The 14721-nt window shown below is 34.3% G+C and overlaps 1 protein-coding gene across 5 annotated transcripts in view; it reads right to left on the bottom strand.

Annotated features, from left to right (window-relative positions):
- The window catches only part of elB (elbow B), a 94515-nt gene extending 80760 nt beyond the window's left edge, over positions 1-13755 (bottom strand). For 2 of the 5 annotated variants that reach the window (XR_004979377.2, XR_004979376.2), the window contains exons 1-2: positions 13168-13755; positions 7727-8499 (exon numbers count right to left, since the gene is read on the bottom strand). Coding sequence is in view for 1 of the 5 variants with exons in the window: in XM_036376590.2 (XP_036232483.2) it covers positions 13168-13197 (30 nt within the window). In the remaining 4 variants the exon portion in view is untranslated. Of the gene's footprint in view, positions 1-7726; positions 8500-13163 lie in introns of all 5 variants that reach the window. The other 3 variants (XM_036376592.2, XM_036376591.2, XM_036376590.2) reach the window with 3 other exon arrangements.
- Between the last annotated feature and the right edge of the window lie 966 nt (positions 13756-14721).

Below are 14721 nucleotides of genomic sequence, written 5' to 3'. Positions count from 1 at the left end.
TTTGCAAATATTCCAAAAAGTTTGTGTACCGACATAACTGCGGTTATAAACATCAATTAAAAATTAAACATTATGTTAAAACAATTTTTGGGTTTTCACGTTCTGAAGCTTAAGTTTATTGCCAAGAAGTCGACTACGTCACAAAGGGAATGTAACTTGGAAGGCGGGTCAAACGAAGAGTTTTGAAAAAAAGTAGTTTTGTTTATAAATTTAAGTTAATAAATAAAATAATTAATGAAATGAAAGATTTTTCTTCAAATATCATATGTAATTTTTTTTGCAGTTCGTCGTTAAAAATAGACCCAAATTTAAGCGCGAAAGTATGGAAACGAAGTTCACCTCCAGTAAACCCCTGTTTATGTACATTTTCCATATGTCACATTCTATTGCAATCTGCAATAAATGGAGTTGCAAATTAGTAATTAGTGGACGAATTAGAGTTTTTGTAAATATCTACACTAAAGACACCTATATGCATATAAGGAGGCTTAAAAAATGCGCCAGAAACACGAGTACTCGCAGCCATTTACAGTGAAATGTCATTTTTGACACTTACAAGCACATCGGAGTGCCTATGTTCGCACAGACAAACAAACAACAACAAATATGTATGTACGCATTTCTTGCAAGAAAAAACTTATTTGGAAAGTTGCATTTTGTCGTACACGTCGTAATGTTGCTGATAATGGCACAGCAACAAGACACGCGCATATCTACAATATGCGACAGCTTTTTAAACTTTTAAATGCGTGTATGTTCGTGCATATGTGTGTAAGGATATGTGCTCGTGTCGGTGCTTTATAACAGAAGTGACTGCTGTCAATACATCATTGACTGTAGTGCGAGTCGTTATTGTAGACTTGACGATGCCTGCGACTATGTTGTTGTAATAGTAGTGGTGGTGGTGTCACGTAAAGTCGTCGTCGCTAAATTTTAGTTGACTAGCAACACAACAACAACAATAAAAGCACACACCATGCCAATGAATAGAGAAAACATTATAAATAGCAATAGCAACAAATGGTGACAGCAACAGCAACATAAGCGTTGCCTGTTGACAGCAAACAGTGACATGAAAGACGATGACAATGACAACAACGACAACGACAATGATGATGATGACGATGATGCTTGGCACTGTTGTTACATTATTGCTGTTGTTTAGTGTTTATCGTTATGGCGTTTGTTGTTGTTGCTATAGATGTTCACTAAATGCTGACGATGATGTTGACGAAAAAAGAAACAACAGCAGAAACAGCAAAACACTTTAACATCAGCGACTGTGACATGACAGCACAAACGTTACATTGCATATATATATAGGTATGTATGTGTACCACGCCGCTACTCGATATACACGGTAATGAATACTGCTATTGGTAGTCGCAAGTATACGCATACGGCAAGTAATTTACTGACTTTGACAGCTGTCAGACTGATATGCGCCTTTTCATCTTGCGCCGCACTACTTCGCCGCAACCACTCAATCTGACTTCTGCTTACATGCAAGCGCTTTCCATGTATTCGTAACTCAGTTTATCTAAATATTTGGGGTTTTCCCCAGTTGATTTTTCTATTTTTATGGTTTTTAACTGTTTTGTAACTTCGAACTTTATTCAGCTATTGGCAGCGCCACAGCTGACATGCGCTCTTGTCAACTTGTATGCATAAATGCACAGATGTTCATATGTAAATATATTTTATTGTACATGTAGTATACATTTTATATAGTAAACCAACTCCATCTACAACTAAAATAACTGCAGGCTCATATTTATTTATTATATGTATTTATTGCGCTGCTGTCACTCCTTTTCCATAGCTTACGCTTCAATATGTTATTCCATTGTCATATGTACTTAGATAAAATTTATCAACCATAATCCACGTACATTTCATTTACTGATTTATGTCAATACACCCGTTGTCAGCTCGTTCATAACGCCATCTCGGTGCCTTTGAGGTGTGTCACAACAATAATGTGACAGCTCAAAGGTATTTAAGCGTCGCGCTATGCATTTGATAAATCATATGAGTATAGTATATGAATATGTATACACCTATGCACAGTTATACATGGCCAGATTGAGAGTATTAAAAATGATGAATCGGTTTGGAGGCTTATTTGTGATTGGTGGGGGTTCCATAGGCTTATACCAGGTTGTCATATGCATAATGAATTTTAATGCAGACGTTCTTCCAAGAAAAGTGCTTATATATGCTAAGCATTATATAACAATTTACCTAGGTAGACGTTTAACTTATATTTTTGCTGCTAAAATCCGTATTTTGATATACAAGTATGGTACTTGAAAACGTAAATGAAAACTTGCATAAATACGTTTACCGTTTTTCTTTCAAAGTCGTGTATATAAGTGATACCAATATATATTCCAATACCTATCTCTATCATAGTCTTAAAACTATGCACATTTGGGATGAAGACTAATTAAAGTCTTTAATATAGTTCTGGGCCACAAGGATATTATTCAGTTGCTTCAGCGGATTTCGTTTACATTGTCGATCTGTCAATGGTGTATTTCTTCTGATCAAAACCAATTATGGTATATTCTCCAAAGTAGATATTTAACCTAGGGAAAGGGATATAAACTTAAAAGTGCAAATAAATATGCTGGCTTTGATTTGTATTTCATCATAGACTCTATTCGATTCGATGGTATGCCACCCGAATGTCAAATGCTTATTGTTCTCCTTTTGTTCATGATGTCACGAAGCAATTGTTTGTATGTCAAATGCACACCAAAATATTTAACACTAAGAAATTGTCGTCATATTTCTTTCTATTATTTTTGGAATAGACCATTTTCATCAAGATTTTCAGGCATTCAGCGCTATACTCAGCTATAATATTTTTATGCTGAATAAGTGCTGAAAGCTTCATAGATTACAGAAGTGTTATACATAAGATCACTCTGATATACATAGAGGAAGAACACTGAACCATATAATAAAAAAAAATTAATAATTCTTATTATACATTGAGCAGGGTATATTAAGTTTCCCACGAAGTTTGTAACATCCAAAAGGAAATGTTGGAAACCATTTGAAGTATATAAATCATGAGCGCGAAGGCTTAAGTCGATTCGGCCATTTCCGATCCGCGAACTAGTCTCTCTGTCTTTGAAATATCGATCCAAAATTTTGCTCTCAAATTTTTCTTTTCAATGTGCTGCTTATTTGTCGAAACCGCAGATATCGGTATAAGATATAGCTGCCATACAAATTGATCGATCAAAGTCAAGTTCTTCTATGTTGTGTAAAAGTTTTTTATTTGACAATATATGTTCAGGAAACTTGGTATGTTTAATTATCCAAAACAACGGTATAATCTTCGAAAAAAAATTTCAGATCGAAGCACTAAAGCATATAGCTGCCATTCAAACTAAACGATCAAAATCAAGTTCTTGTATGAAAATCTTTATTATTTGACAAGATATCTTTACGAAACTTAGTAGAAGTTACTGTTCGTTTGTAATCTCCGAAGAAATTATTCATATTGGATTGCTGGAACATATAGCTGCCATTCAAACTGACCAAATAAAATCAAATATAATTGTGGCAACGGTGGTTCAATCAGTTTTTTTCGCGGGCGGCTGTAGTAAGACATGTACAAATGATCACGAAAATATTCACTGAAAGCCTTCAAAAACTTTTAATTCAACAGATGTCAAAACAATAAGCGCATGCGCTGCAAATTAAATAAATGCCAACAATTTTGAAAAGCAAAATAAGTTTGTAATTATATTGCTATGAAACATAAGAAGCTCAAGTTGAAGAACAACGTTTTGCGTGCAATTGAATTAAAAGCTGTAAAAAAGGCAGGGTGATAAAAGGGAGGGGCCAGGTCACGGCACGATGTAAAGCAATAGCGCGGCGGTTCTGCAATGAAGAGGTAGGCGGATAAGAGTCGCGAGCTTTAGTTATGTACATATGTACAAGTGGCTTTCAAAGTTGATCATGTACTTATGTATATTTGTGCATGTTTGTACATATGTGTGCATATGTAATAGTGTTTGTACAACGCTATTTTTATTATTGTCATACGTTTGTAGCAATATAACTTGCTATGAAATCGCTTGTAATTGATGTGATTGAGATTGATTGTCAACTAAGTCCAAGCGCATAACAATTAGTTGCACACAGACATACTCTTACATACTCAGACAAACTCGTACACACACATAAGCGCGTGTGTGCAAACAAACCACAATTTATCTACATATTTGTGCATTTGTTTGAAAAAAGTCTTTCATTTGTGATATATTGTATGGTGAAAATATCGTTAAATTGTTTGAGTTTTTTTCATTCAGCTACAGTTAAAACACAGTTATTGCTATTGTTGCTGTGTCTGTAAATGAGTTTGATTGTTCGTTTGACAGTCACAATGTGCTACCCATTTTTATTATGTTTAGCTGCTTTGAAAGGGTTTTTAATAGCTTTCAATATTTTGTTCATTTTGAAGTGTTTATATGGCTATTTTGTCTGTATGTATGTGCATGCATGCATTCATTGTCCGATTTTACGTTGTTCATTTATTATTGCTTTCAAGTTGATTTTACTGCAGCTTTATTGCATTGTCTAACTTTTGTTTGGGTGCATTTGAATGGACAAAAAGAGCGGCATAACGGCGCCAGCGTCTAATAATTGTTAATAGAAATGCTTTCAGCTTATTTTATAGACTATTCAACGAAATTAATATTTATTGCCTTTGAGTTTGACTTTTGAGACTATGAACTTACCTGAAATATTTCTGTAAATATACACATTCAAATGAGAAGAAGAGAAAAACTCTAAATATTATATAAAACTCTCAAAGTATTAAATTATTTTACATAAACATATTTGTATATTATGGTTATCAGATTCTGAAGTATTGTCCTCTTAAACTATTTTATATAAATTATTATGTAATTAATATCTCTTAATTTATGACAGCAAATACGTTTAGTTAAATAAAAAATTTATAATAATAAGTTATTTTCGCAAAACAGCGACAGTAACCGCTTACAAAAATTCGTATTATACATGGCTACCGGCTACTAATCACAGATAACTGAGAAAACAGTCACCATTTTTTGTTGTTGTTTGATATTTTCAAATGTATGACGCGATAAACTTTTACTAAAAAGAAATCACTAAAAAATTATTTACCCAAATTAGCGGCAGTATAGTAGCAGCTAGGCAAGCGTATACCAAAATTTATATTATGCATGGCTACTGGCTGCTAATCACTGACAACTGTGAAGACAGTCACAATTTCTTGTTTACAATGTGTTTCTAACATCTGTAATTATAATATACAGAAATGTCAAAGTCATACAGTATATTGCAAGTTTTGCTGTAGAGTGTCAAGGCGTTATATATTTTAACAAAATATCTATTTTTATGACCAATGACAAAGATAATTCAAATACAAAACTGAGTAAAAATTTATACAAAACCGTAAATACAATAATTTCTGCGCAAATGCGGTATAAGAATATTTATTGATCTTTATAAGCTACCAAATGCTTATTTTCAAGGCAACACTTGATAAAAGTAGGTTTTCCGGATTCAAAAATATTTCATCTTAAGTGATTCTCACTGCACTTTCTAACCAAACGCCTGCTAAAAGTTGTAAAAATTCTTATTTTGTTCAAGCTTAGTAAAAATGTATAATATGTTTATGATCGACGTCGCTAGTCTTATCTAATGAAATGAATTATATTTATAAATTAATTACGATTTGAGTCACGTAAATATCAAGCGTCATTCAAATGATTAAAACTGACCCCGCAATCAATCAAATTGTGATTGAATTATTAATTGACGTGTTTTCATATTACAGCAAATAATGTTTGTAAATATAGTTGTATATGACTTAAGGCATGAGTATTTCATATAAGAAAATTGATTAGGGTTTTATAAACGTACAGGAGACGCCATTTTATATGTTGATATGTCAACTTTGAATAACTTTGGAAAAAAAAGCGCGAAATTTTGTGCAAGAATATTTGTGTTGAGATCGTCGATGTTGGTGTATAGTATAAAATAGCCCCATATAAAAAGAGACATATATAGTCAAGTCGGTAGATCACGTAAGATCAGAATGTCTCTTTTTAGCATAAGACTTTATGCCATATTCTAAGCGACATGGATAGTCACATAGCAATATTATAAATGGGAACAGTTTAAATCATGCTCAAAAAGTACTTAAAAAGATGCCACAATTGAAAATGCTGCCAGTGACGTCAAAAAGACGTATACGATATCATTGATTATACAATATTTATACTTTCGTTTCAGCGCGTTGCTTCGTTATGAAGCTTATGAAATTACGAAGAAGCGTTTTTAATTTTTGAAGGCATGCCGGATTTCCTATGTATATTTGAAGCTCCATAAGTCTGGGAATGAAGAGAAGAGAATGCCGCCCACCTTTGGGTGAAATCCAAATTTGGAGGATTACATTATCTCCACAGCCACGCCTACTACTCATACGCAACATTTTTAAAATCCATCTGATTATTTTATTTGACTGCATATAGCTAGGTATTCCATCTCCTGTCTAAAATTTGTCGAAGTCGGACAGTAACTTTTCAAGCCCCCAGATATTCCAGGTACCACAGATCGTATAGATAACTGTTTAGCGAAAATATCGGTCACTCACTGAGATCTTGTATTGAAATTCGGAAATAATGATTTTATAATAACATCATGCCCTTGCGTCAAAAAGGGGTAAAATCGGGAGAATACTTTCCCTATCCCCCATATCTAAGAATTTTCAAACATTGGGTTAACTTTATACCTTAGACGAGTATATTTGTCAATATGCGAGTTATCCTAATAAAACTCTAAAAATATAATTTTACGGAACATTTCTCAATAAAAAGTTTTGCAACAGCTGTAAGCGTTTCCTGTCTTTGATCTTTGCAAATTGCGTTACTTAAAATGTTCGGTTGTATCCGATCTTATCTTGCTTACTTGTTAAATTAGATATTGCCAACTCAGTGCTTTAATTTGTCTTCGTATATTGAGCTCTTTCAACCTAACAAATAAATTAAAGCCGAAAATATGCTTCTTTGACATACTGTAATTGATATATTTGAATGAAAAAATTTAAAAAAAATAGAAAATTTTCAATATACATACAAATATAACATGTGCTATGTAACTAATGATCTTTGACGTCCAAATTATGCTCTGAACACAAAGACGACGGCACGACGCGAATGCACGCAGCGAAATTTTGTGGTTGACAAATGTCGTCTTGAAGCCAGCTTCTTGAACATTTTGAAGATAGCAGCGACATATCAAATAGCTGTTATACACAATTTCATTGTTGCCGTACTAAAATCTTTCACTTCAATAGAATTTGAATAATTTGTTCAAAGTGAAATTTTTTGTCCAAAAAAATAAGTAAAAAGTTCTATTATTTTTTTAAATTTTTAATTGTAATTACAAATAATATATCGGCGCTATTTTATAATTCTATTGGTAAAATAACATTAGATTTGTTAGGGCTGCCCATGGTCGCCGGCATAATTAGAACGGGTTTTAATTAAGCGACAGCGACAACTGCAAGCCTGCTGCCGTGAAGTCGTGCTGCTGTCTAAATAAATGTGGCCATAAGAACGTGTGTATATTAATTTTTGACAAATGCTGTCTATCGCTAGCCGTCGTCTATGTGTTCGGCACTTTATAGTTAATATGCCACGCATGTACTTACCGCATTCGGTGCGGCCAGATAATCTGGCCGCAAATATTGATTGCTGGATTGCAGCAATTTATTGTAATTTGTTAAATCCACTTTGAGGCTTTGGTTGTAGACGCTTTACGAAACGTTTAATATTTTGAACCTACGAATTTCAAACTGTAGCGGTGTCGTAAAAATAAGTGGCAACTCTATGCGAATAACAAACAACTGCAAAAATGCACAATACTGACGGGAGAGCACGATGAGCAGCGCAAATGAGCACGAGAGCCGCAGTATGCGCACGCGTACGATAAAGACGAGTGTGTGCGTGCGTTGTTGCCTGCTGCTATGCTATTTTTACTGCCACCACTGTTGCTGCTGTTGCTCTTTGCTTTCGAAATGTAAGCGTTCAACGACAAGACAACAGTTGTTGCACGCTTGTTATTAGAGTGTTGATGGCGCATGCGCATGCGTGTGATAAATGCAACGCGCTTTGTTGCCAGCTGCCACGCTGTTTGCAGCAAATTTGCAATAACGGTATTTTTACTTCTGCTACACTTGATAAATGTGTTTTAATTAGCAATTGCAATGTGTTTATTTCACCTTTTTGCTGTTGCTCTTACAATTAATTGTTTGTGTTGTTTTTCTCACGCACGACTGCACCGTAATTTTTTTCGTTTTATATTTACAAATGCAGTTTATTGCGTGTTTATTTAATATAATATTATTTACATTTGTTTTGTTTTACTGAGTATGGCATACAAATTACGAATTTTTTACCGCTATCATAGAACATCACTTTTTTGCTGCAACATAAAAATAACAATAAATTTTATAGGTTTTAATATAGATATGTATATTATATATGTATGTACGTTTGTGTGTGGCTTTATGACTGCAAGCACATTTCTGCGAGAGGAGTGGGTGGCGGTGCTTGTTGTGCGCGTTATTAATTTATATGAGCTTTCATTTATTTTACACAAGTTGCACAATAATTTCGTCACGATCAGTGTGTTCGAGTTGTTTGTTGTTGCTATTGTTGCATTTGCAGTTTGCATTTATATATTGCTGCAACGTTTGGCTATATTTCATCGCCCCTGTGACGACGCGACGCAGCAGACGGCATTGGCTGACTGACAATTATTTGCACTAATTGAGCAATAAATTATAATTTGTTGTATAAACTTTTGTTGCAATTTCAGTTATGCAGTTGTTTATGCATATTAAATGAATTTAAATCACGATATGTAGTTGTAGTTAGTGTGTTCATACGCAGGGTGCCGTTGGTAGCGCTGAGAAGCCTATAAATTATCTAGGTTAGGTTTTCGCGGTAGAAGTTTTCAGTATACATTAATAATTGTACATAGGTTTTTGGTATGAAGTTATAAAAGATATATTCGTACAATTTTATTTAAAATTCCGAATATATTAACCCATTCTTGCATTTTTATTTACCGTAATTAACAATTTTTTATTATTAATAGTACGGTAAAGTTATGTCGCTGAAACAGTTATCCAAATTTCATTACTAAGTTTTACAAGATTTCATCTAGAATAAACTTTCCTCTCCTTATAAAAGTTTTAGCAACAGTTATGTCAAGTCAAATCTGTCTTCACACGTGAACTCTTTTGTCGTCCAGACCGGTTTTTTATAGGCGAGGAAACGACGCTCGGTTGGCACGCTTTGGCTTCTTCTTCACAACAGTACGCAATACGACATTTCCTTTTATTTTGAAATACTTTTCATGGTTGCAATAGCGCTCAGTTTCAAATGAATATTTTCATTATTTTCGGAAATATTAATATCAAAATATTTAAGAAAAAGTGAATATGAAATGAAATGGATTAAATTCTGCTAATCAAAAATATTTTTGTGCACCGCGCACTTGAAGCGTATAAGAATTTGAGAATGTAATATGCAAGGAAATGCAGAAAATCCGACTCACGTTGTCCAAAATAGAATTTACCGATAATTAGCGACAAAAGAGTCTTCGTGTGAACGGATTCTAAGTTAAAAATATACAGTGAGATTGCTTCTTATCAGAAGCTTTGGATCTGTAATTCACAGAAAAGCAAGAATTGTCAATATATTTAATTGAAAATTAAAATAAATATTTCAATCTGAAATGGCTTGATCTGTAATCTTCATTTGAACGAAATCGAAATAAAATAGAACAGAATACTATACTACATAATAACTGAAATCGCACTGTGAAGGACACTCGTTACACTACAAAGTCAAAAAAATGTTTCTACAGCACTTCTTGTTTTTAGGCCTCTATGCATAAGTATAATGTTTTAATTTGTCGAGTATTATTTATAAACTACAGTCAGTGCAGAATATACTATTTTGGTATTATAAAAATTCGCTCCGAATATCATGAGTTCTATATTAATTTATTAAAAACACTGTGTGTGAGTTTCAGCTGATTAAAAATTCAGGCTTGGATGTCCATTGTTCGAACGGAGTGCGCCTTATTAGCTAGGGAGGCAACCAGTAAGAGTCTTCTGTTATAAAATCAAGTTTATTTACCACAGCAATTTATTTTGGGAGTGAAGAGAGTCGATTACCATGCTTGAAAATAAATTATATGTTCTGCACTCGGCGACGTTAGTTTTGTTATGTATAATATTATATATAATAGAAGTTAGTTAGGAAGTGGTTAGATATCTATAGCATCTGCGCTCTTAAAGGTGTTATTTTCAACAATTTGGTAGACAAAGTCTTTATATGATAAAATATGTGATATGATATATTAGGTGGATATACAAGTAGTCAGCGCGAGTTAATAAGTGATACTCCAATCTCTTACGCTAACATAGATTTTTCTGAACTGGATTTAGTGAGAGCATACCACATAGAGCACTGTAATATAATGAGAGCTTATACGCTCTCTCAATTCAAAATTTCTACTCGATGGTTTGTGGTCTTACTTATTTAGAATATTTCTGCGGGCATGTTACATATTCTACAAAGCATTTAAATTGGAGGTTACATAAAATTCTTGACAATTAGTTACTGCCTGCGCATAATCATAGCGCTGCTACCATTAAAGACGAAAAATGGGTCGATTACTTTCAAGAGAGAACCACCAGCGCAATTTTTTTCACCTCCTAAGTGTTTATGTTATAGATAAACGCCTATGCATATATATTTGGTTGATTCACTACTTTACTACTTAAAGCGTACAGTAAAAGAGTTAAAATTCTATGAATTACTTTACTTCTAAACAAGTGTGGAGCATGTGTTTTACAAATTTACCCGAAACAGTATAGTTGTCTACTTTAACCCTCTGCTGTCCCTTCTAGTTCTTAGTCTGTCTGCATAATATTTTTAATCTTGCATATCACCTAAGCCAGCCAACTAATGCGCTGTTGCTTAATAGCTTGGACACGCTTGCTTTGGCAGCGTCTATATGAACGTCCTCTTAGTCGTATAAATAAATCGTGGGCATTACCGTTACTCGTACGCTACCCTACACTATAAACTTATATTAATGGACACACACACGGATTTACATGTGTAGTTTGGTGTGAGCGCCCGCGCTTTGGCTACAAACTCATAAATCATAATTTGCTGCCACTGGCTTGAGTGCCTGCTGTTTATTATTTTAATATTTTCCACACTATTTTTATTATAATTTCTGTTTGTTACACTCATAATGCTTTTTATGAGTCTCTCGCATTTAATATAGCATGCATATGTATATATATGTGTATATATGTAGGAATGTTTGTATGTGTGTATGTATGTATGGCTGTGTGTGCTTAGCTAGGCATTTTGTTTTTATTTTGCGTTTTTAATTTTATTATGAAATGTGGCATTTAATTTATTATGAACACGTATAGCGGATGTGGTAAGAGATGCGGGTCGTCGCGCACACATACACACACTCACATATACATATATGCACAATAACGCCCACAAACACACGCGAAAATATTTGAGCATAAAGCCATGGCTGAAGTGGATGGCGCATATACGAGTACACATATACACACACATATATATATATATATATATATATTATATATATACATATATATATATATGTGTATCTACATATGTGTGTCTGTATGCTATTATAGGAAGTGGGCGCGCGCAAATTCTAAAAATTACCAAATCAAACCGTTAACCGCAGAGCGGATACGACAAAACGTTTTGTGGCAAGAAAACATGCGATAATATGACATGTGTGTATGCATATGTGTGTGTGTAACAGTGTATTTTTGTGGGAAGTCTTTGTGGCCGACTTCGTCAGCAATAAATGTTTACTGCACTTATATATATATATATATGTATATATTTATAGAGGATATTTATATAGTATAAGTGTATGTGCTGCAAGCGCTTTGAATGCCACTTGTGTATGTGGGTGTAGTTTTTGAATACCAGTCGCGCGTTGCACAAACTCACACTCACACAGGCTGTCGCGCGATTTCATGCGCCTCACTGGCGATTTTTACAAAAAAAAAGAGTTTGCGTCAATAATTGGTTATTTTTTCAATTAAAGCGCATTTTCGCTGCCACCACGGTATTATGGCATTCTGTGAAACAGTAAATTTACCGTAATTAAATTTGTATTAAATTAAGCCAAACACAGACTATCGCACATGTACTTCGTTATAAGCGCTATCAACACAATTTATTGCACAATATATGTGTGAAATATGATTACGGCCGTGTAATGATCTGGTAATTGGTGCATTTTAGCATGGCATTAACAACTCTGTATGCGATTAAGCGCGTAAAATCGAATTTGAAATTAAATTTTCGAAAGTTTATCATTGCCACGGCTGGTTTTATTATAATTGTCAAGGTAATGGAAACTGTAGAAATGTTGGATTTTTGCGGTTTTCAAGTAATAGCGTTTTTATATGTGTTACCACGTTATAAAATCGTACTCTATTTTGAAAACTGATGTTTTTTTCTTGCTTTTGCTGCCATTAATACTTCCTCTCGTGTGTTTTTCACATTTATATTAAATTGTCATTTTTATTGCAATCACTTTATAATGTACCATTTCTATGCACAGTCAGTTAGCACATTTTATTGCCGCCAATAATTGCTTTGCAACAATTTACACCGTATTTAAATGACTTTGTGTGCTGTCAGTTTTTTCTGCGTCTGCTTTTTCCTTTACACAATTATTACTTAGGTGGCAACATCCGGCAGTTAACAAGCCATAATTTCAATAAATATTCAATGCTTTTAAATTAATATATCACTTCCGTTGCTTATTTATAAAGCGCTTACGCCTGCAACGACTTTTTTGCAGGCATTCAACCGTTAGATAATTTTATGCAACAAACAAGTTTGATACCAAGAAAATCAGCCATTAAACTATGATTAAATGCTATAACAAATGCATTCCAGTTCACTGATAAAAAAAAAAATCACATTTTTCATAAATATGCCGCTAACGCCACTCCAAACGCTTTTAATATGTGCTGCAACTAATCACATTACCTACCACTTTTGCCACTTGCACCCAACCATGCATTGTACACCTTTCACCAAGTGAATTATATGCGTTAATATGTTTTGTTGCTTTTATTCTTGTTGTTGTTGTTACAATTTTCGACACAATTTATTCTATATAACGTCACGATTTGATATGATTTGCTAGAGCGGCGGCCCGCGCGCGCCACTTTGTACGTGAAATAACAAAATTCGACTGAAAATCTATAAACATTCGCCACAATGCTGTGTTGGTAGTAGTAGTAGTGGTAGTGGTGGCAGCGGCGGCATTGTATACTACCCATGCGATAGTGTGTCGAGCGGCTGCGGCGACAGCAGCGGATTCTCCCATAGTCATCGTCGCATGGCATACACCAACAGCAACGATTACGATGACTACGGCTACGACGACGACTACGACAAAAACATCTTCGGCAGCGTGGTTGAGTTTTGTATAACAAACGACAAAAAATAATTGAGAAAAAACATTTATGATACAATAACAAGCAAATAACAGCTACAAAAGCGAACAACAAAAACTCTGCTACTAAATTAGTGTTGCCATTTGCCTTTGACCACTTTATGCCGCCAACTGCATTCATATATTTCATATTGTTGCTATTTTTGTTGTCGCTTTCAACAAGTGCGCCGACAACTCTTTAACAGCTCACCTACGCTCTCACCTAGCAGGAAGCGCTCATCATCACTAATTGCCGTCAGCCGCTTTCGTGCGCACTCTTTGCCACTCAACACAACTCATTGTGTTTAGTGTTTTAGCTTTGTTGGTTTCCTAAAAGCTCAGCGGCGCTCCCATATGGCCGTACATGCGCAGCAGTAAGCTCTCTTTGTATAAAGTAAATAAAAGCCGTCACACTTGTATTGTACTGTATTTATTTATCTCTTGCTATTAGTTTGAAAACAAGTTATTGCATTGCGCGATTTATTTGCCTTGTGTCACACTCAGCACTGAGAAAAGTCGCGCCGCTGTGGGAGACCAGTGAGCGCCAATATTTATGAGTACCAAAAATGTATCAGATTTGTGCCGGAATAGTAGTAGCATTAAGTGTAATTATCAGACTGCATGGAAAAGTGTAGCAGAGTGGTCGAAATAGTATTTTCTTCGAAGTATAATAGGTTTGATTACCTAACGGTTGTTCGTATCACCTAAAAGTAATCGAGATATATATGTATATATATAAGTATAAATATATAAATGATCAGAATGACGAGACGAGTTAAAGTTCGAATGTCTGTCTGCCCGTCTGTCTGTGCAATAAAATCGAAGAGAATCCTTTTAACACAATAATATGTTTGTGTGTCAAAAATGGGTTGTGTCGGATCAATAATTCCTTTAGCCCCCATAAACCTATTAAAAATATTTTCGAACTACCGGCTAACAGTAAATCGCATATATCGGCAAATAAGTAAGTTACCTTAGCAAAATTGACTGAACGTATAATATTGGATAAACTATAGTTTAATGCCGAAAATATTTGAAATTGGTCCAAAAATTACCCAAACTACCGTATAATGAATTTTGTTGTTCTAACAAACCTTAAGCCACTGA

The sequence above is a fragment of the Bactrocera oleae genome, chromosome 3 (genome assembly GCF_042242935.1).
Source record: "Bactrocera oleae isolate idBacOlea1 chromosome 3, idBacOlea1, whole genome shotgun sequence".
Taxonomy (NCBI): Eukaryota; Metazoa; Arthropoda; class Insecta; order Diptera; family Tephritidae; genus Bactrocera; species Bactrocera oleae.
Note: the sequence above shows the minus strand (reverse complement) of the source record. Positions and strands in the feature narration are given on the sequence as shown.